This window comes from Mustela nivalis, assembly GCF_964662115.1.
Source record: "Mustela nivalis genome assembly, chromosome: 4".
Classification (NCBI taxonomy): domain Eukaryota; kingdom Metazoa; phylum Chordata; class Mammalia; order Carnivora; family Mustelidae; genus Mustela; species Mustela nivalis.
The window spans coordinates 152,892,362-152,917,090 of record NC_139023.1 but is presented as its reverse complement, the minus strand read 5'-3'; the positions used below and the strand labels follow the sequence as shown (position 1 = coordinate 152,917,090).

The 24,729-nt window shown below is 34.4% G+C and overlaps 1 protein-coding gene across 1 annotated transcript in view; it reads right to left on the bottom strand.

The window, feature by feature from the left end:
* Positions 1–24,729, bottom strand: part of GLRA3 (glycine receptor alpha 3) — a 192,970-nt gene that overhangs the window by 141,262 nt on the left and 26,979 nt on the right. The window contains exon 2 of the mRNA XM_082726943.1: positions 7,833–7,960. Within this exon, the coding sequence (XP_082583069.1) occupies positions 7,833–7,960 (128 nt within the window). The remainder of the gene's footprint in view (positions 1–7,832; positions 7,961–24,729) is intronic.

Genomic DNA, 24,729 nt, shown 5'->3' with positions numbered 1-24,729 from the left:
TGGTTTCATCTTGTTTCATTTTTCTGTCTTTCCCCCTATGATGCTCTGTCTTGTTTCTCAAATTCCTCATTGCACTGGGGTCATGTGATATTTGTCTCTCTGATTAACTAATTTTGCTTAGGATAATACCCTCCAGTTCCATCCACGTCACTGCAAGTGACACGATTCTGTTTGTTTGGGTTTTTTAATTAGCTCTCAGAAATTTTTGAAGGTATAAAATAACTTTATTTATTTATTTATATATTTTTTTGCAAAGATAGGTTTATTAAAGTGATTAGAGAAAATATGGTTCTGTGAATCAATGCTGACTTTCAAAATGAGTTATTTTTCCAGCTTTACTGAGATATCATTGATATACAACATATCATTGTTTAAGTTTATGGTGCACACTGTGTTAATTTGATACATATAGATACTGCAGTCGGAAAATCACCTTAGCATTTAGCTTACATTTCCATCATGTCACATAATTACTGTTTCTTTTCTGTGGTGAGAACATAGGTGATCTACCCACTCAGCAGATTTTAAATAGCAGTTTGGTAATTTTTAATAATACAGTATTAACTATAAACACAATGCCCTGTATTAAATTCCCAGAATCTACTCAACTTCAAGCTCTTTGCAAAAAGTTAAAAAAATATATATGATTGGAGGAAACAGAGTTCTTGACAGTACCTTAAAACTAAAGCCATCTACAGTTTGGCATCTGAAGGATACCGACCAAAGCCTAGACAACACTCAGCATTCATCTACAGCACAGTTCTGTTCAGGGCAGGAATGTCTCAGATTTCCCTTTCCAGTGAGATAAATAGCAGCAAACCACCTCCTTACACAAATACACACACACACACACACACACACACACACACACACACACCACCAGACAAAGCCTATATCAGTGCCCAGATCGACTCAGTCTTTCCAAAACTACAGAGTATTTCCATCACATATAAGAAAATTAGCAACTTAAAGAGAGTAAAGATGATGAATAAACATAATTGTTCCTGCAGGAAGAAAAGAGAAATCATGGGGGAGAAAAGGAAAACGGAAGAGGTAGAATAAGAGAATTGAGGCATTAAATTAGAAGTCTAGTTAGTGCAAAGGAATCTTATACTACATCCTTTGCAAAAGGCCTAGGGACCATCAGACAGACTAGAACAGATTCTCACCAGAACTAACCAATTTTACTTTTGGAGTTTGCCTCAAAGAAGCACAACTCTGCAGAAGGGCTGTTGAGACAAGGAAGTGCTGCTTTTCATCACTAATAGTTTTAGACAACTGAATTTCTACCAAGCTCAGGTGCCTGTTTTTTGCTGCTGTTGTAAACAAAACAAACAGCTAAACATATAAAATAGCACCTGCCTAACAACATGTAATACAGACTCCGTGATGTCACGTTCAAGGAAAATGGTCAGGATAAAGAGGACTGTGAAGATACCAAAACAAAATCAAACAAAACAAAATCTTCTTAAATATTCCAAATGACACCAGGTAAAATATCAAAGAGTCATTTACAGAACAAATCTGAACAATCCTCCCTAAATATAGAGAAAAAGGACAAAAGGGTAAAGGGTATGAGTGGGAGTGTATCAGACACAGATGATGAAAGATCAGAATTTTTTTTTTAGGGAAAGAGCTGTTTTGGGGAATAACACAAAGCAATGCTACCATAAACCATACTTTTTCTTAAAAAAGGAAAAACATGCATAGTTAGAAAAAATCTAGGCTACATATAAGGGAGAAAAAATCACAGTAAAATTTTGATTTTTGTTATAATGCTAAATGTCAGTAGACAATGGAACATCTACAAACTTTTCAGCTAGAATTCTGTTGTTCCCTCATTGTATACATTTATTTTCATGTCAAATGGTTAAACAAGAGATTAATGTGTAATACTATTCCGTGATAAAAAGAAATAAGCTATCCAACCACAAAAGGACATGGAGGATTCTTAAAAGCATATTGCAAATCTGAAAAGTCTTCACACTGTAGGATTCTACCTGTGTGACATTCTAGAAAAGACAAAACTCGCACAGTAAAAGATAAGTGATTGGTAGAGATTTGGGTGGAGAGGGAGAGTGACATTCGTAGCTGCAGTACAGGGGAATTTTTAGGGCAGTGAAACTTCTGTATGATACAGTAATGATACTTATATATGGGTAATTCACTTGTCAAAACCCATAAAATGTACAATGCAAAGAGTGAACCTCAAGGTAAACAATGGACTTAAGCTCATAATAATAACACCATCATTATTAACTGTTGATGAAGAGATGTTTGATAGTTAATCAATATTAATTCATCAATTCTTTTTTTTAATATTGGTATTGAGAACCACCAGAATTCATTTATTTATTTTTTTCAGATTTTATTTATTCATTTGAGAGAGAAGGAGAGAGGCAGAGCACAAGCAGAGGGAGAGGCAGAGGGAGAAGCAAGCTCCCCATTGGACTGGAAGCCCAATGTGGGACTCATCCCAGGACCGTGAGATCATGACCTCAGCTGAAGGCAAACACTTAACCCACTTAGCCACCCAAGTGCCCTAATTCATCAATTCTAACTAATATACTGCACTAATGTAAGATGTAAACAATAGAAAAAAACTGTGGTGGATTCAAGGGGAGATATGGGAACTCTTGGTAATTTCCAGTCAATTTTTCTGTAAACCTAAATCATTCTTTAGAAAGTCTAGAAATTAAAAATAAATAAATAAATAAATAACCAGGGCTCAGAAAAAGTGTCTATCAACTTACTCTTGTTCTGAAAATGAGAAAGTGTTTTCTTCTATCTCTGTGTGTGTAGAGAGATAGAAATAAAACTTGACAAAAAAAGACAGTGAACTTGAAAACTAAATGAACAGCCAGATGTAAATATAAATTCGAGAAACTGCTGGTTACAGGATTTAGGTTCTTCCCTTCAATCATCTGGAACTCCAAGTGCATAACATGGTTGGGTTGTGTGTTGAGCACTGCCTCTCCAGACTGTGTGTTCAGGCTGTTGTGTGGTGCTTTCTGTCACGTTGCCCTTCCATTTCTGCTTTCTGCTAGATAGGAAGAGTTGGGAAGAGAAAGGATTTCAAACTGCAGGGAAGAAATAGTGTTGCCTGCCTATTATTTTTGTCTTTCAAAGTGAAGATAATGGTTCCTATATATACCATTTCTGCTAAGACTAAATTTTATGCAATAATGATTTGTGCAAAACTCTATCCTCTGTTGAAGGATTAACAAGTTTAGTGACAGGTGGAGATTTACTTGCTAACTCTTTTAGTAGACTCTCAGATTGTTTGTTTGTTTGTTTATTGAGGGGGGTGGGAACAGAGAGGAGAGAGAACCTTAAGCAGGCTTCATTCTCAGTGAGGAGCCCAATGGAGGGCTCAATGCCATGACCCTGAGATGATAACCTAAGAGGAAATCAAGACTAGGACCCTCAATCCACCGAGCCACCCAGGCGCCCTCTCAGATAATTTCTAAACCCAGTTGTTGTTATTAAGTGTATTCTTTTTTTTTTTTTTTAGATTTTATTTATTTATTTGTCAGAGAGAGAGAGAGAGTGAGCACAGGCAGACAGAGTGGCAGAGGGAGAAGCAGGCTCCCTGCGGAGCAAGGAGTCCAATGCGGGACTCGATCCCAGGACGCTGGGATCATGACCTGAGTCAAAGGCATCCACTTAACCAACTAAGCCACTCAGGCATCCCATTATTAAGTGTATTCTTTATATTAGTTCAAGAAATCATTATAGATAACAGAACTAAGATATAACAGAGATTTGGAGTTGTTCTCATACTCAAATTATCCTCAAGACACAGAGGTTCTTTTGGGGAAAATTGATTCTCATAAAAGTTTAAGATAAGTTGCAAGCGTTCTGGAGGGAAAGAGAACAGTTGATTAATTAGTTAAGAAGAAATAAAATGTTGGTGAGGATGGATATTTATGTTTTAATTTCTTTCAATATTTATTTTTATAAGTAGCTAATAGTTATATTTAATTTAATTACTAAGATAATTTTTGATGAAGAGACTGTCCTATCTGGGCTTGGTACCAATTTAAAGTGTTTTAAGAGAATCACTTATTTCTACTTTTGTGTGGTATATTTTAATAACCTATTTAGAACATTTAATCTTGAGTGCCTGGGTTGCCCAGTGGGTTAAACATCTGTTTCCAGCTCAGATCATGACCCCAAAGTCCTGGGATCGAGTTCTGCATTGGGCTTCCTGCTCAGCAGGGAGTCTGCTTCTCCCCCTGCCCTTTACCCCACTTGTGCTCTCTCTTTTTCTCAAATAAGTAAATAAAATCTTTAAAAAAAAACACTTAAACAGGTCAGATTTTTTTTTAAAGTGTACGTTGTTTTAGAGAAATGTGACAAAAAATACAAACAAGTATCATAATTTATGTTACAGAAAAATGTCTACATCTAGATTTGTTAAGTTAGCAGTATATGAAAGAACAAAATCAAAATAACATTTTAACAAAGCCAATTGATATTTTTTAATAGTTGTTCTCCACTATGCCCTGCAATATATTTTCCTTTTTGATGTATATATATATTTGTGAAAACAATCAGAAATTTAAAATCAGTATTACAGAAATAATTACATAATAATGTATTTGAGCTGAAATAATTAATATTACTTGTAAATTTTGATATTTTGAAAGGTGAAAATACTATCACATTATTATTATAATTTGTACTTCACTGATTGCTAATGAGATTGAGCGTTCTTACTTATTCTCTGTAAATTGTCTGAGAAGGTCAATACTGAGATTTTATGTTTTTTCTCTTACAAAATTTGTAAATCCCTGAGAGTTTAAACATCTGAGAGGTTTTTCCCAATATTTTTATATTTTGAAAACACTTGCCTATTGCCTAAGAAATTATCCAGGTAAATTTTGTTTATTATTAGTTTTTATTAACATTTTAATCTGCGAAGATGTTAGGACTAAGTCTAGAAAGCTATTGTAATATATTGTTACACCTGTTTTGGCCAATTCCCATTCCTATTCTTTTTTTTTTTTTAAGATTTTATTTATTTATTTGACAGAGAGACAGAGATCACAAGTAGGCAGAGAGGCAGGCAGAGAGAGAGGAGGAAGCAGGCTCCCCACTGAGCAGAGAGCCAGATGCGGGGCTCGATCCCAGGACCCTGAGATCATGGCCTGAGCAGAAGGCAGAGGCTTAACCCACTGAGCCATGCAGGTGTCCTCCCATTGCTAGTCTTTTAAAAAAAATTACTTAATTTTGCTTATTTAAAAAAAAAAAAAAAACAACCTAGTAGAATATCACACATTACCAGAACACTTTCATCATACTTCTGCCCAATTAACTTTTTTTTTTTTAAGAGTCATGGTGGGTCCCTAGGTACCTGACAATAGAAAGGCTAATCTTCCTCTCTGTCCCATCATCTTCTGATATGTCTTAGATTTAGTTTGCTAATGCCTCTGTACCTCAAAAATACTTAAATTTATTTATATTTCAATATTAAGCAATAAAATGATCGTCAAAGGATTATGATGTTATTTTATTCAATAAAATGAAACTGTGTTGAATATGCTTAATTTGGGGAGGAAGTTGTGAGCTTCCCTGGAGACAACAACAGTTCACTCTTAGCAAGAGGTCATAAAAACAAGAGTGTTAGCTAAGAACTAATCCATTAAGGTATTGGCTTTTTAAAAATGACATTATATGTGGTAATCAAATGAGCATCCACTTGCTTTTCTCATATTCAGAGTATAAGATATATTGAAAAACCATAAAGGAGAGAGAAAATCCTCTCCCCTTTCTTTTTGTTCCTTTAAGGACACTGGGAAGTAAATATGGATTTTCCTATTCCCAATTAAAAAAAAAATCTACTAACTTCTAAACTGGCTTTGATTAGCAGCTAGTTTTTCAAAATGTATGTTTATTTAAAGAAAATCTGTACTTATTTTAATCAAGAACAGATATTTTCAGTTTTTTTCCGGGTCTCACACATAAATAGTAATATTAATCACAATTCAGATGGCTCAAAATTTCCTTTGTCCTTTAAATGATTGAAATGATAAAATAAAAGTAAACTTTCCAAGAGAGCAGCAAAGGCACTGGGACAGCTGTTGTGTGGTTAACAACTTATCTGTATTTTTATTAAGATATCCATTGAGATGGTTTATGTGATTTTTTAAAAGTGCTCACAGATATTTAAAAATAGGATACATTTTCCCCTTTAGTTTTCAGTGAAAACCAAGCAGTACTTCTGAATCATCAAATAGAATCATCATAATGAATCCACTAATGACTGACTATGTTTACTGATATGACAACTGAATATTTTTCAAGATCCTTTCAAAGTTAGTTTTAAACTAAAGTTAGGGATACTGCTCTTCCTCAATTTGTAGAAGATCTTCATAATGCTGAAATCTCATTTCATTTGTGTATGATAACCCTTAAGCTGTACTAATTTCTCACAGCTTACATTTGGTGTTTTCCTCTTGTGCAGTTAAAAATATTTATGGTCAGGGCACCTGGGTGGCTCAGTCGGTTAACCATCTGACTCTTGATTTCGGCTCAGGGTTATGACATGGAGCCCCACCTTGAGTGAGTCCTGCACTGAGTGTGGAGCCTGCTTAGGATTCTCTCTCTCCCCCTCTCCCTCTGCCCACCCCCCACTCATGCTCTCTCTCTTTTTCTAAAATAAATAAATTAATAAATCTTTAAAAATATATTTATAGCCAAAAAATATAAAAATAAAATAAATATATGGTCAAAATTCTTAAAAACAAATTAAGAAAAGCAATCTACATGTCAGAATCATTTTGAAATTAAGGCAATTTATAATTTTTTACTTTTAAATTATCAACAAATTTTACTCTTAATTTTTTTCTCTTGCTACCCATTCTTAGTATTTATCAATCCTCTCTAAATAATTCTTAAACTACTGCTAAGCAATTCTTTTTTCTTTTTTTCTCCCATAAGAACAAATTCAAGAAAAAAATAATTATTGTAGACTACATTGTATTTCCTTTCACCCTAAAGAGTGAAAATAGCTTAACTGAATCTCATGGAAGAGGTCAGCATTCTTATCATTTGGACTATTTTCTTTATTGAAATAGAATAATAATCAAGATATATTAAATAAATATTGGCATGGAAGTAGCTTTCTCATCTTTAACCTAGGACATATTGTGGGACATAAGCTACATATATCCTGTATAAATGTTCTGCTTATCACTACATTAAACACTAGAATTAAAAAAAAAAAAATCCTGAATTGACAATTATACTTTTTCCTATAAATTTAGGCAAAATATTTGGTAGATGGAATAATGTTTTAAGTGTTATCTGTAGCTTTTAGTTTTCAGACTCTTTTCCCTGTTCATAAATTCAGTGACTGATTCTCCACAATATAGAGAGTCTTGCTGTGGGGAATTAAAATATGGTTTATTGCCATCTCTAAAGAAGCTTCCATTCCAGTGAGTAGAAATACATTTTAGGAATATATTATAGGAAAATATATTAATTGTCAAAAATATAAAAATAAAACATTTATATATTCATATATGTAGTGAATATATATTCATTTTAGGAAACTGTATAAATTTTTTCTAAAGTGAGTCATCATGACAATAAGTATAACAAATAAAGACAAGGAAATAGTATTGGTCCAAAAAAGACAAATTCTAAGAGTTATTAACATGAGACTAGCTTTTTTTTTCCTTTTAAGACATATCATTGAGTTGTACAGTACTTGAAAGATTACTGGAAATAAGCATTAGAATTTTCAGTGGAATCAATTTGAAAATTTATCTTGCTTAGGCATATTCAAAACACATTTCACACAAAATAATAAGTGGAACAATTACCTTTAAAGTTAGGTCTGATTCTTGCATCATATCCTGACGTCCTCCCCATTAATTTGTCCAGAAAGTCAGAAGGTGACATTGGAGCACTTCGAGACCGTGCGCTGTCTGTTTCCTTTGTTGCAACCAAGCTACAAACGAGAGGAACATTCAGATTTTACAAAAAACAACAGCAGGAAGTCTTCCTAATAATTGTCACTACAAATAGAGAATAAAAATGGCAAGCAAATTACCTTTTAAAACAAAAAGGAAAACTTTCTATACTAAGCAGTGAATGTTATCTAATGACAGGTAGGTCTTTATAGATCTACAGTCAGTATTTATAAGGTTTTGTATGTATTCGGCAAAAGGTCAGAGGTCACACTATTTTGTGTTAAGTCTAGAAACAAAGCCATTTCCAAATTAGTAGGCTTTCAAATTTTGTATTTATCCAAACTTGACTTCTAATTGCAAATTTTAGTTAGAAGTGTTATTAGTGATTCAGGCATTAGAAAAGTGAAGTTCAGTTGTGAAATAACGCCTATTGGTTTTATCGAGGGAAAAGCATCACCTTTCAAGTTTTGTGAATTCTTTTCAATGGTAATAAAACTTTTATCCTACAGATGAAACAGTAATGTTCTTTTTTTCAATTAGATGCTTCCTAGATTAGTAACATATCTCGTTAAATTCATTCTGCTTTCACCTTATGTCATTCATCTATAGTACCTTTTGTTCAGATCTAAAATTTTGTGCATTAAAATTGAGAAATTACCATCAATGTCGTTACTGCACCAGGCGATTATACAATGAGAATGTGTGTCCAGGAAAAGTAAGGAGTTACTGCACTTTTCTTTTTTTCATTCAAATGTTTTCTGTTTTATGCAGCGCTCATCCTAGAAACCCACAAATGTCACAACACCCCATCCAGCTCCTCCTTCACCTAGGCTGTCCACAGAATGCCAGGGCCTGCTTGCTAAGATCAAATAATTCTTTTCATCTATAGAGCTTTGCTCAGGCAAGTACAACAGACTTCCTGAGCACACATGCTGGAAACTGATATATTCAAGCTGATGTTATTTCCTAGAGATTGTCAGTCATCAGAAGCTCCCAGGTCTGTCACTCAACTCAGAGCATTGCCAGGCCCTGAATCTTTGTGGTCACAGCTTGATGTCAGCAGTATCAAATTCCTCCTGCCAGAATTTTTAATAAGTAGTGAAAATGGGTCTTAACAGCTCTCACTGTTGAATTATCTACCACACACAGAGGCACAATTGTAAAATCCAATATCAATCATAATGTGAGAGTGATGTTTCTTAAAGTGGAGGATCTCAGCTAACACCATTCATTAACTGCTGTGCAGTTCTGAAGTCCTATCTAGTTCTGGACATTCTTAGTCACTTCTCAGGCCAGTGGCTCTCTCTCTGTCTTTCATGCTTTCTACCTGACTAGAAGTTTCTCCTCTCTCTATTCTTTTGGTTTTATATTACTTTGTGACATTTTCCCTCTTATTATTACTGGTCAGTTGAACTCCATGCCACCATGATCTCTGGAAAGTTTATTCTAATGTAATGATCATGATAATAATAACAATAACAATATCCGTGATAAACCACTATGTTCTCAATAACTCTAGAACTTTCTCTACCATCTGGTTTTACATAAAATTCACCTGTCCTCTTAAGCAGCATTTGCTCATTTTCCATAGCCCAAGAACACAGGGCAGAAAGGACTGTCAAAACCCTCATAACTACAGATTGCTGCTTCTAAACCGTTCCCTGTATTTCTTTTACAAAACCTTCCTTTCAGTTATCAGAAAATAAACTTCTACACACTCCTAACCACAAATAAACCAACTTACCTGGATCTGACCCAGTAACACCCTGTCCTTCATCTCTTAAAAAACAATAGATTATTATGTATGCTAAACTGACAATCACTCACATTTTGCACTACATGAGGGTGATTATTCCAGGTTATCCAAGTCTGCCCGACATGCAGTGACATGTCTCCTTACGAGAGAGGGAGACGTCTATTTGATACAGACAGAGGGGGAAGGCACCGTGACCAGAGAGGCAGAAATTAGAGGGATGTGCTCAGCCAACAGACACCAGCAGTCAGGAGAGGCAGGAAAGGAAATTCTCCCCTAGAAGAAATTCTCCCCTAGAGGCTCTGGGGAGAGAGTGTGTCTTACTCACACCTTGTCTGGGGCCCCGTGAACTGACGTCAGACTTCTGTCCTCTGGAACTGTGGCAGAATAAATCACTGCTGTTGGTGGTAATTTGCTGTAGTAGTCACAGGAAACTAGCACTGGCCTTCCAGTGCATTTTTCATTGAGTGATTCCACTTTTCAACTCCAGAACTGCTCTTTTGTTCTTTTTTATAATTTCTATCTCTTTATTTGTATTTTGTATTTGGGGAGATATCATTGCGACATTTAGTTTGTTTTGTGTTTTGTTTTGTTTTCAATGTATTTAAAATAATTGGTTTAGGAGCACCTAGGTGACTCACTCGGTTAAGCGTCTGCCTTCAGCTCAGGTCATGATCCCAGGCTCTTAGGATCAAGCCCCATGACGGGCTCTGTGGGAGGTCTGCTTGTCTTTCTCCCTCTTTCCCTTACCCCTGTTCATGCTCTCTCAAATAAATAAATAAATCTTTTAAAAAAATGAAATAAAATAACTAGATTAAAGTTTGGGGCACCTGGGTGACTCTGTGAGCAAAGAATTTGATTCTTGATTTTGGCTCAGGTCATGATCTCAGGATCATGGGATTGAGCCCTGTGTTCCGCTACATGCTCAGCTTAGAATCTGCTTGTCTCTTTCCCTCTGCTCCTTCCTTAGCTCTCTTTCTATCTCTAAAATAAATGAATAAAATCTTAAAAAAATATAACTGGTTTAAGTCTTTGTCCAGTGATTCCACTATCTTTGCTTTCTCAGGGAGGTTTCTATTGATTGTCCTTTTTTCCCTGTGTATGAATCAGACCTTTTTTCCTTTGAATGTCCTATAATATTTTACTGGAAATGGGACATTTTATATAATACTGTCAATTCTGTAAATAATATTCTCCCTCCTTCCTAAGGTTTGTGGTCGTGGTTGTTGTTGTTGTTTCTTTAACTGGCTTTTCTGAGCTAATTCTGTAAAGTCTACATTCTTTATTGTGTATGACCATGGAACTATCTGTCTGGGTGACTTAGAAATCACCTAATAATTGGACAGGGATTTTCTTAAATTTCTAAAACCAATAAGTCTCCCAGAATCTTCTAGAGGCTCTGTGTTACTGAGGTCACACCTTCAATACTGAGTCAGACAATTGATAACTCTGCCTTTGCCTTTATTTGCCATTTGCACAGGGCTTCAAGGCTGGCCAGTGTTCAGAGCTTAAGATCCTTTCAAGTCTTTCCTGAGCATGCACACAATTCTGTTAGTTTGGTAGGGCTGTCTTAACAGTATCATGGATTAAATGGCTTAAACAACAGAAATTAATTTTCTCACAATTCTAGAGGTCCAAGATCAAGTTGTTGGCACAGCTTATCTCCTCTAATGGCCTCCCCTATAGCTTGCCGATGGTCATTTCCTCTCTGTTTCTTTCTCTCCACCTGTCTGTGTCCTGATCTCCTCTTCCAGTCATAGGTTAGAACCAGCCCATATGACCTCATTTTATATTAATTATCTCCAAAGAAAGTCACTTTCTTAGGTATTGGGAGTTAGGATTTCAACATATGAATTTTGAAAGGATGCAACTAGGCCTATAATTCTAGGCATGCTTATAGCCCCATACATATGTACACTCTTCTAGATACCCAGAAATATGTGCACTTTTCCAAACCTCTATGGGCATACCCGTTCCATTGATTTTCCTTAAAAGCTTTTTAATTAGTCTGCTCCTTGTCCCCACTGTTACTCACTGCATCAGGCACCCAGGAAGTTAAAACATTGTTTCTAAGTGTTTTTGACGAACATTGCCAGGAAAAAGACTTTTCATACTGTGTAAGCTCCAAGTTAGGTCTGAGGCAGTCTTGCAGGTGGAACCTTCCAGAAAACCTCCAGACAGGTCAAATAATGACCTCCAACAATGAGGCTTTAAAGGAATTCAAACTCCTTTCCGCCCACTCCAATAACTTCCAGGTTATTGATTTTTCCTGTAACTGGAAGCCATTGGTTTATGACGCTACCATGCCATCAAGGAAGGAGGACAAGAATAGGACAGTTACAGCCACAAATTCCATTGTTCTTAATGTCTTAATGTCTTTCTTGATTTAATGACTTCATGTATTACTGCAAATCTCTGATTTTTGCCAGAGTTCTGAAAAAGTTGGTTGTCACATTTTTTGGATAGTTTTCTCACTGTTTTTGTGGAGGAGAGGATTTACAGAGGTTTGTAAAACTGAGAGAATTTCACTAACTATAAAATTATAGTGCATTTTTATTATATAAAAATATCCTTTCTAATGTCAAAAGGCACTTAAAAATCTGTTAAATTTTGAAACAATGAATTTGAGTTCTCACAATTTATTAGGTACAAAGTACCGTTCTAAGAAGTTGAAGTATGTAGAACACAAATTTGGATCTTTAAAGTATTCACAGTTCAGTAGATTACTCTGTCTCCATCCTTTTGAAGTCTACAGAGAATCCCTGGGAAGTATCTGTGAGCAGGAACTGGAAAGTGAGGCTACAGTGAAGAGCATGATTGGCTGGCTGGCTCCCTTCTTTGTACCACTCTAAGCAAAATCTTCATGTTTCGTAACAGAGATTCACAACCAAGCTTTGCAGAATGATGCCTATAAAAAATGAGAAAATTTGAGCCAAGAAATATTCCAATTTTCTTTACTAGTTATGTTCCTTTCCATGACACAGAACCATCCAAGCACTTAGAGACGGTTGATTTTATTTCTAAAGATTCACAATGTTGAATCAGAAGGAATTATTGCCAACAAAACGACATGGAGTAATTGGCTAAAAAAATATCTACATCATTTATCCCTTCCTTTTCTGAAAATGTTAAAGGCGATGCATAAGGGAAGACTTCCTATCACCTACGATTCCTGCTCTGGCATATTTTTAAAAAGGATTTATTCATTTATTTATTGAGAGAGACAGCATAGCGGGGAGAAGAGAAGAGGAAGAGGGAGACAGAGAATCCTCAAACAGACTCCCCAGTGAGCGTGGTATGCAAGGTGGGGCTCCACCCCAAGACCCTGAGATCATGACATGGGCAGAAATCAAGAGTCAGCCTCTTAACCAACGGAGCCATCCAGGCACCCCTCTGCTCTGGCATATTAATTCTAGAACTCTCTTCCTAATACAATAATATCTGAGGCTTGCACAATGTGAACATTAGTAGGTTATCTTATGAGACGTATTGAAGAGAGTCACTGAAGAGAGCTTTTGGTAATAAAGCATTTAAAGCTTTCTAATCTGGAATCTTCCTCTCATTTTTAAATATTCAACATCATCATCTGTACCAACATATTGAGGATCAATAAAACTATCATGTTTATAGCAAGTTACTAAGTTCCTTAGCAAATTACTCATGATCACTATTTTTGAAACAAATAGCTTTGAATTTTTTAGAAGTTTTTATTTATGAATATCTCAAATCTGTTAATTCGTCTGCCTCCCATACTTGGCTCTTCTTTTCTTTACTGCATCAAGTACTTTATTTATTAGTTATACTCTTTACTATTTACCCTTACCTATTCCTAACTACTCTTAACTATTTAGTATTAACTCTTCTTGGAAACTGTGTGCGGACTTATATGCATTCTCATTAACGGACATTTGTCTCTGTTAAGTAATTTATATATTCTTATTTGTAGAAAGACATACTACTTGAAAGTTCAGAGACTTCAATTTCTGAAGAAATTCTGGCAGAAACATTTTTCTTTCTTTTTTTTTCTTAAGAATTAAAATAAACATCACAATGTGGGGCTCTTGGGAGGCTCAGTGAGTTAAGCATCAACTCTTGGTTTTGGTTTAAGTTATGCTCTTGGCTCCATTCTCAGCACAGAGTCTGCTTAGGATTCACTCTCTCCTCTCCCTCTGCCCCCTCCTCACCCTGCTCATACCCTCTCTCCTTCTCTCTCTAAAAATAAATCAAAATTCATCGAAAAGATGTCCTTTTCCTTCCTCTTTTCTCCCCTTTGTCTCTTTCTCACTGAGACAGGAAAATAAAATACATCCACTTTTAAAGAATAGAAATAACCACTAAATATGGGTGCTTCTAAGATAAATTTAGAATATTTTTCAATAACTATTTACCTCTGCTAAATTCATCTTAAAATTGAGAGAATATATGAAAGATTTAGCTGGGCAACATAAACAGGGTTTGAGACAAGTCTTGGCACATGGGACCACAAATCTCGATGCATCTATTTTCTTGAATTGATTTGCACAGAAGGAAAGGTGACTTGTAGAGAATAAATCAGTGCCTAGATTCCTGAGGCAGAGAAGGTTTAAGGTATGATGGAGAAAAACAGTTTACTTTGTAGTTTATAGCTCCACGACCAGTCTTGTAGGACTATAATGCTTTGTGAAGAAAGTGTTCACAGTTATTATTTGGAACTTCGTGAGTTTTAGAAATATAAGTAATTGATATTTGTTCAAAAGGCAAAACACAGAATTGAAGAGATGTGCATTCTTCCCATTTCTTTATGGCTTTGGTCTCATTAAGAGAACTAAAGAAAAACTGGGACATCTAGGAATATGTGAAGTTTTTGAGTATTTCACATGAAAGCATTCTGCCTTGGAAAAGAAATCATTTTTTGCCATGAAGACACATGCAGTGAAGCGGGCTTTAAGTTGATAGTTTGATGACACTAATTATTGAAAAAGAGAGACCATAGTAGAGGAATATAAAAGAACTATTCTAGAATACCTCTGGAGACTCAGAAAAATAACTAAAAGTTAACAAGGCACTAGGATCTTGATTCTTGCTACTGTGAGCAATATGACAGTCAAATATCATTATCTTTTTAAAGTGATCTCATTTCTGAACTCATATCTGCAGTTTGATGGAGCCTAGACTACTTTAATTTATAATAAATATGATAAATATGATAGCTGCTTCCTGATCTCTTAGGCACCTATACATGATATCATTTAATTCTCATAATGATGTTGGTAGTTAGGTATTATAACCTATGTATTGCAGGTGGAGAAATTAACATATGGAGAGGTTTATTGCTAAGCCACTTAACACCAAATGTATAAACCAGCATTTTATTTATTTATTTTTATCTTTTTTTAAAGATTTTATTTATTATTTATTTGACAGACAGAGAGATACAAGTAGGCAGAGAGGCAGGCAGAGAGAGAGGGAGAAGCAGGGTCCCTCCTGAGCAGAGAGCCTGATACGGGACTGGATCCCAGGACCCAAGGATCATGACCTGAGCCAAAGGCAGAGGCTTTAATCCACTGAGCCACCCAGGTGCCCCCTAAACCAGCATTTTAAACAAATGGAACTTTATACTGAAAACAACTAGACAAGTTTAAAACAAATCTGTGCATTGAAGAGCTAAAAACACAATGGAAACATGGCTGTGACTGACGTAAGATAAAGGAAATTCTTAGGAGGGAGCCAAGTATTTAGAGCTGCATTTCTCTTGGGGATGGGGTGGGGTGGGGAATTAACTTGAGTCGTAGCCTAGTGTTTTACAATTTGTGTACAAGTTTTGAAAGCTTTATGGACTTAGTGGGACAAAAACTGTATTCTAGGACTCATCCAAAAGGTGAACTCCTCCTACTAGTGGCTTTAAGATCTCAAAGACTTTTGTGTAAGAATGAGCCAGAAATGTAGAGGCCTGCAAGAAAATAGGCATAACTTAGAATCATCTCAATTTCTGAAACTGGAATAAAAGAATCACAGATTCCTGGCCACCCAGCTTTCTAATAAGAGCGCACCTAAATCAAACTCCTGTTCCCACACACACACTTGTTCTTTTTCATTCTTTTCAAACTTGGCTAGTGGAAACTCCATCTTTCCATTTCTTGGGATGAAAATCTTTTATAATCCTAACTCCTCTTTTTATTTCACATATCATGTCAATCCGCTTGGCCCTACCTTCTAATTTAGATCTGTAATCCAATGACTTCTCACCATGTTCTCCTCAGCACCTCTGATACAACCTACCACTATATGTTACCTTTGCCTGGAATGCTCATTGGCCCTATTTTTATCTAATTAATTTCTACTTATCTTTATGATCAAGGTTTAAGTATCATTTTCTAAAGAAATCTTAACACTTCTCTCTGATTTTATAAAATCCTGTTAAATATTTCCCACATTTGTGCTCCTCATTAGTAGCACTTCTCACAATTGCAAGTGTCATTTTAGTAGAATTAATCAATCAATGTCTATCTTCTACTTTGTAAGATCTACTATGTAAACAAACATGATTGTTCCAATTGTTTTAATAGACCCAGAAGAAATCCAGAGCATCCAGAGTAACAACTGAATAAATATTTTTGAAACAAATTAACTAAATATAATGATGGAGATGTCAAACATCAGACTATGACCCTCCAACTCTAGCAGTAATCATGCTTAGAGTATATGTTTAACACAAAAGAAGATCCAACTTTCTCTCCTTCTATCCTTCTATCTAGTTTAGAAGTGATGCTAGTAAATAACCAAGGACAATCTTAGAACAAGTATTCAGAAATAGGAACAAATCAAGATACAGAAATCTGAAAAAGGAACTTAAATCATCAAATCATTAAAACCGTCTTTTGATAGTAGAACTGGAAAGTTGTTAATTTAAATGTCATGGGGATATTACAATGGTGTCCACTTTCAGTGCTTACATAAATTAGTACTTTCTAGGGTCTACGGTGTCTATGTTCAATGCTTGCTAGTTGTTAGTGATAATAATATATTGTTTGTGTTTGTATATGAAGGGTTAATACAGGGTTATAGGAAAGGGATAGGATGAAGAAGGAAGACCTCATTTAATAGTAAAAATAGAAACAGGATTAGATAGTGCAGTCATTTGAAATTTCTTTAATCTTTATACAATCTTTTTTATCTACAATATTCATTTTTTATCATAAAATCACTCATTTTACTCAATACTGGTAGAATATTGTGCTCAAAATTTATGATAATTGTTATAACTTCTATGAAAACTTCTGTTATAACTTCTATATAAACTGTCTATCCTCATGAGTAGTGCCGTATTTCTTCATAGTTTTGGCTTTAGCTTATTTCAACTGAAAGAACTAAAAGGGCATAACACAGCTAATTAACTCACTGATTTGTAGCTTCTTAATGACTTATTTATTTTAAAGAAAACTAATTAAGTGTTTCAGATACATTGGAAATTGCTTAGAATAGACTTAATGATTTCTGTTATGTGTTCAGTGCACAAGATAATTAAATGGAAGTCATCATGGTACAATGGTTGAATTTCCAGATGGAAAACAAGGAGGCTTATATTTTTTTCCCGTTTTGTCATTAACTAGTTGTTTTGCTTTAGCAAGACAGATATTCTTTTACCAGTATTAAAATGGATACTTAAAGTGGCACACATTTTTCATAGATAAGTTTACTAAAAGAAATGATAAGATATATATACACACACACACATATACATATATGTGTGTGTGTATAAATTTTTTTGAGAAATGCCAAATACTTATGCTAATGTTTACATTTGATACTGTGACTCCTTTGGTCAGGGATATTTTTAAGTGAAATAAAGAGAAATTCACTAATTCACTAAACATAATTTATATAAAAGGGCTCCAGATGGTTGTAATTGTATTCCATGATACTCAAGTATAGAAAACTTCAGGCAAGCTTCAGGAAAGACTGAGCAGCATAGAAGAAAAAAACTGATTGATCCATCCCAGTTCATGGATTCAACTTATGGTTGAAACCACTTTAGCTAAAGAGGTTCTAAGTCAACATTGTCAATGTATAGTTGTAAGTGACTTAACTGACACACTAGTTTGCTGCTTAAATAATAACTTTTCATTCAGAACATTAAGTCTTTCAGAATGTAACTACTGAGTGAATATTTGAAGCAAATTTGGGTTTATATCATTTCCTGTTAAGTAGTTTGGTTTCGGTTTTGACATTCCAGCCAAATTCTAAGTAATTCAAAAGAAATCTATCAATTTATGTAAAATTTAGTGAAAATTTCTAAGAGGAGGGACTGATAAAATAGTAGTCCAGAATTTCTCACAGGAAAAGACTGAATGGATAGATACAAGAAAAAATACTTCTGAACTTGTGGTGTCATGGAATGTTACAGAGACTAAAAGAATATTAGTGTGTCCGGAATAGAGCTAGAGAGTTAATATTAATATCAAATGAGGCTGGGGACCTGTAGGTACCAGATCATGCACTGCTTTATAGATAATACATGGACTTTTGTCCAAAGCCCCATTTGGAAACAATTCCAGTGGTCAAGGTGAAAGCTGAGGATAATTTCAGTAATTAAATAGCCATGGAGTTGGAGAAGAGTAGAAGAATCTAAGAGATATCCACAAAATCCACAAAATTTAGTGATGATTTGGAACTGAATGTGAATAAGGGGAACATCTCAAGCATAACTATGATGATTTTAAAAATACTAATTCAACTTTTTTTTGACATTCCTCACTTCGAAGAGTAGAGCCCAGTTTTTCTCCTGTTGAAAGTGACTTGATGATGGTGCATGAATTCTGTATTTAGATCATAAAAGACATTGCAATTTCTATCTAGCTCTCTTTTGGATCACTCACTTCTCCCAGCCACTCAAATAGCTACATGGAAAAAATTGAGGGCTTCCATCAAGAGAATTCACCAAATTGTCAATCATTTGACTGAGCCACCTTGAAATCAGATTCTCTACCCCAGTCAAGCCTTCATACCACTGAAGCCTTGGCTTACATCTTGACAGTAACCCAATGAAAGATCCAACTTAAGTTATTCCTAAATTTCTGACCCACAGAAACTTTGAGGTTAATAAATATTTATTGTCATTTTAAGTTACTAAATTTTAAGATAATGTGGTATGCAGTAATAGGTAAGTCATATATTGATTCAGCTTTCTGACTTGAGCAACTATATGTAAGAACATACCATTTCCTGATACAGGACAAAGTGAAAGGAGAACTAGGTTTGACAGTTATAATAATGTGCTCAATTTTGGAGCTGTTGGATTAAAGGATGTTTTGAAATATCTAGGAGAGACTTATCTACTATGAAATGTTCTCTGTATTGAGAAACAAAAATATGCAATGATATTTTACTGGATGATTTCTTTGAAAAACTTTAATAAGCATGCTGGCTCCTACAGGCTTTAATGCTGGCTATTCTTTCTGCCTAGAACAATATTCTCTGAATAGCTGCATTAATTGCTCCCTCACCATCTCCATGCCCTCACCCAAATGACACTTTCTCAAAAGGTCTAATTGAATTACTTAGCTAAAGATGGGTCACATTTTCTCTGTGTTGCATTTTCTCTCTTTTCTTTCTGTTTTACTTTTCTCCATAAAACTTATTATTATCTGAAATATTATTTATTTTACTTTATTTTGATATTTTTCTATTTATTTGATATTTTTCTAAGAGATAACTTCATAAGAGCAGGAATTTTGGTGTTTACTGCTGCATTCCTGATACTTGGAACATTGATTGGCAAATAGAACATTAAGTAAACATTTTGGAATAAATGAATAAATAGTACTTGAAATATGTCACTAGAGGGATAAGTAATATGTATTTTTAAACCAAGAAAATCCTATGTGATAATTAAAATATGTTGATATGGAACTCAACAAACTTATAATAAATCATATAATAATTATTATCATTATTTTATTTTCACAGAAGTTAGATCTTCAAGAGAGTAGTTCAAGTAAGGATATGCTTTCCCAATGATGCTATCTGACAAATTCAGTGTTCAATTTTTTCAACTTTAGTGTAGCTCCAGAGAGTAGTAAAACTATCTTTTATTTGATTTAGAGTATCACTGTCTTTTTGGAAAGCAGAGCACATAGACTCTTTGTCTGGATGAAACTTCATATTTCCTCTTGGACTAAAAATGTCTTCCTTAAAGATTATGTGAAAACTATAGCAAAGACTTTTCCTGAAGTTTATAGTTCAAGTTCTTATCCCATATAAATATTTTTGATAAAATTGTTTTTTTAATCTGAGAAATTTAATGTTGTTATTTAGGCATTTACAATAATTAAGTTTAAAATTATAAACTTTAATCTGTAGCTGTATGCAAATATGTCATTAGACCAGTAGCTGCATGCATAAGCCTTTCAGCAAAACTATGTTTCATTCCCCCAAACAACAATAAAAGCAAGTTTTTAAGATCTAAGAATAAACTAAGCAAAAAAATTCAAAATTTTGATGGATGAATGAAATAAACAGATTGTCAAGACAAGTCAAAAAAAAAATTTGTTCTCCAAGATTTTATTTCATATATACAACATATGAATGTATGTATGTATTAAGTATATATGCATATATATGTAAGTATATATACACATTTATATAGACATATGTTTATTTATATAGACACACATATCCTTGTATTCATTTAGTTGTGTATACGCAGTAAAAAATAGTTACCTAAAACTCTGAATGCAGTAAAAGAAAATACCAACAAAGTCTCTATAACCAAGGAGTTTAAGTTATGATAGAAGAAACACACAATAAATTTAAAAAAAAAGTAAGTAATAAAGATAATTAGATATTGTTCTATATTCTCAGAAGAAAATAGCCAAGATGATGAAACAGAAAATAATGAGAGAAGCCATGCAGAATGGATGGTCACTTAAGACTTGCTAAGGAATTGAGATGCAAGCTGAGTATGGAGCAGAGGGAGGAGTGTTCAGATAGAGGGAATAGCTACTTCAGACTAGTGGTCAATAATCAGTCAATAATCTTTTGGCAAATGACATAAACTTGATCTCTTATTTCACAACATAAATATAAACAAATTTCAAATGAATTAAAGTTCTAAAATGTAAATATATAAATATTTTTAAAATAGTTTAACAGCATTATTTCCTTCCTTTTCCCTTTAATGGACTTTGCAAAGTCCATTAAACTAATACCAAAGGACAAAGGAAGTATAAGCTGTAACTAAACAACAGAAAAGGAGATATCAGCAAATTAGAAATTCTTATAAGTTCTGGAAGATAAAAAGAGGAAATAATAGAGGTATGTGAAGGGGATTGGAGAATTCTTAGGAATGGATAAAAACAAGTGTTTACAAAGTGAATGAGCTGACCAAATTCAACAGAGACTGAACTAATAGAGAACTATGTCTAGGCCATTGTTGTAAAACTGCTTAATATTAAGAATTAAGAGAAGATCCTGAAAGGTTTTGAAAGAAAAAGGAAAATAGAAAATTAGTTCAGACTGGCTTTTGGGATTTAAATGGACATTTGTACATGTTACAAAACATCAAGAAAAAGCCTTCAAGGTTCTGGGTAAAAATTATTTTTATTTCATATTTTCAATTCAGCGTTATGTGAGTCAAGTGGGCAGTAATAAAGCAGCCACAAAATACAAGGAATTGAATAGCTTACCTGCTATTAATAGCTTAATAGCTTAATGCTCTCCTGGGAAAATCATTCAGAACATCCTGCAGCAAAATGAGGGAGCAAACCAAGAAACAAAGTCCTAGAAGGACCTGATACAACTTAGAAAGTAGTAAGTAATTTTCTCAGATGAGGTCTATGCAGAAGGCCTCAACAAATAAACAATAGAACTTTGCTCAGAAGAAGGAATTCAAAGAAGACCATTTTGGTATGGGGTGTAGGGAAGTTTGGAATAAGCACATAGACAAAACCATAGGATTAAGAGGGGGAGAAAAAAATTAGTTTTTAAAAAACATTTTATGTAAGTACAGAAAAAAGAAAAAATAGAAAATTAAGGAATAACAAAATATAAAACAGTGATGACATAGGATGTTATTCAGATGTATGGAAATGATCATCAGAATAGGAAAGACACATTAACATTTAAAAATGGTTGCTCTCCAGAAAGAGAACTAAGTGTGAAGAAGATGGGATTGAGAAATGCTGTGAACAATATCAGAGCTCTCTATACCATAAAATTTTAAAAATTTATATGAAAATTCTACTTTGAAAATAATGTAAAGGATTAGAAATATATAAACAGGCAGAGGCAGAAGGAGAAGTAGGCTCCTGCTGAGTAAGGACCTCATTCAGGATTCGATCCCAGGACCCTGGGATCATGACCTAAGCTGAAGTCAGATACTTAATGGACTTAGCCATCCAGACATCCCTTTTTCTCTTTATTAAATGTTTCTTGAAAATGCACAACATGTCAATCATTGTTATGAGGGTTTTGGATTCAGCAGGAAAAAAAAAAAAAAACTAAACTGAAATCCCTGATCTAAGTGAGTTTACTTTCTAGCAGACGGGAATATAATAAACAAGAAATGTAACAGATTAGTAAGTTACATACTATTTTAAAAATAAAGAAAAATTTAAAGCACAGAAAAGGATGATCCAGAATGATAGGATATTGGGGAGACACTGTTAAGGTTTTAAATAAACTATTCATTAAGAAGGTAATACTTTATCAAGACATTAAAGAAAGCCAGGGAGTTGACTACCTCAGTATCTAAGGGAAGAGTATTTACTCCAAGAAGACAGAACAGTAAGGGCAAAGGCTCTAAGTCAGGAGCATGATTGATGTATTCACAGAACAAAAAGAACTAGAGCAGAGTTAGCAGGCAGGATAATAGTGAGAAATTAGATCAAAGCCTTAGATGGAACACCAAATCATGTAGGGATACAGAAGCCTTTATATGAAATTTGGCTTTTACTCTTGAGTGAAGCGAACAATTTTAAAACATTGAGTAGAAACATGGCATGGTCCGCCTTTCTTTTATAAAAAAGTCACGAGCCATGACTAATCTGTTCGATAGGTACTAGACTGGGGCTGAGATAGTTGAAAAAGACTAGTCAGATTATTGTTAGAGCCCAGGTAGTGGTGGCTCAGACCAAGCTGTCACATTGGAAGTGATAAGATGTGATCATATTTTGGATGCATTTTGAAGCTTGAGACAAGATGATTTTCTGACTGGTTAGATGGAAAAAGAGAGTGATCAAGGATCAGTCTATGTTTTTTGGCCTAAGTAACAGGAGGATAAATTCACCATTAACCAAAAAGGGGGAATTGTGAGTAGATTAGATTTAGGGAGATGGGTTTGGGGCATGTGCAACTTGAGATATCTATTTGACATCCAAGATGCTGAGTAGGTATGCAGTTAGTTCTATGGGTGTAGAGTTTGAGGAAGGAAATCTTTTTATTGGTTAAGGCATAAATTTGGAAAACCTTATAGATAAGTAGATGACATTTGAGGTCTTGAGACTAGAGCATATCACCAAGGACATACATACAGATAGAAAGAGAGGAGAGAAGAAAACAGCAAAGCCAGGTGGGGAGAACTGCCAGGGGAGTCACAAGAAAACTGGTGGAATGTGGTTCCAGAAGCCAGTTAGAGTAACTATATCAAGGAAAAAGGAATGATCAAACATTAAACGTCACTAATTGATCAAGTAAGTTGAGGACTGAGAATCAGCCATTTTATTTTGCTAGGTGGATGTCAACAGTGACTTTGACAAGTGCAGTTTTAAGGAATTGGTAGAGGTGAAAACCTGGTTGGATGGGTTCGAGAGAGAAGTACAGAGAAATTGTAACAGTAAGTATGGCACTAATGGACAGATCATTGAAGTAATGTGTCAGTATTAAGTACTTCCACAGTTGGTGGAAGTACAAATTGCGATAGCCAAAATTCCTTGAAATTTTAAAAATGGAATTACCATATGATCCAGTAATTCCACTAATGAGTACCTGGCTCCCAAAAAGAGAAACACTAATTCAAGAAGATATATGCATCCCTGTGTTTGTTGCAGCATTATTTACAACAGCCAAAATATGGAAGTAATCCCAATGTCCATTAATAGATGAATAAAGAAGATATTGTATATGTATATACAATGGATTTTTTTATGGACTCAGCCATAAAAAAGAATGAGATTTTGCCATTTGCTACAATATGGATGGACCTAGAAGTTATAATGCTATGTGAAAAAAATATCAGACAGAAAAGACAAATATCATTTGACTTCACTCGTATGTGGAATTTAAGAAACAAAACAAAAAAGAGAAACTAGAGTCAGACTCTTAACTATAGAGAACAAACTGATGGTTACCAGAGGGTACCTAGGACAGGGGATAGGTATAATAGGTGAAGGACATTAGAAGTACACTTACAGTGATGAACACTGAATAATATAGAGAAATGTTGAATGATTATATTATACTCCTGAAACATAGAACATGGTATATTAACTACAATTCAGTAAATAAATAAATAAACTGATGCGGAAAATTATGCATGACAAGGAGCACTATAACAACTTAAAGCAGATACCTAACCAAGCATTAATATCTTCATTATAGAAGAGACTCCAAAAAATCATTTAGAAAAAGGTAACCCAATGGAAGAATGAGCAAAGCATTTAAATATGTAATTTCTAGAAAAAGAAATAGAAGGGCACATTTAATATAAAAGAGGATGCGCAAACTGAGAAATAATCAGGCAATGTCTATTTATTTATTTATTTGTCTATTTATTTATTTAGAGAGGGAGAGAGATGGGTGAAGCAGGACAGAGGAGAGGGAGAGAGAGAATCTCAAGTAGGCTCCACACCCAATGCATAGGCCAGCTTGGGGCAAAATCTCATTACCTTATGAGATCATGACCGGAGTCTAAATCAAGAATGGACATTTAACTGTTTGAGTTCCCAAGCACTCTACGAGTTCATTTAAGAGACTAAATACCATTATAATTGACCAAATTTAAAAGTTTAGCAATATCAAAAATTGATGAGTTTATGGGTAAAAGTTACTTTATAAATTATAAGCAATTTATAAAATGAA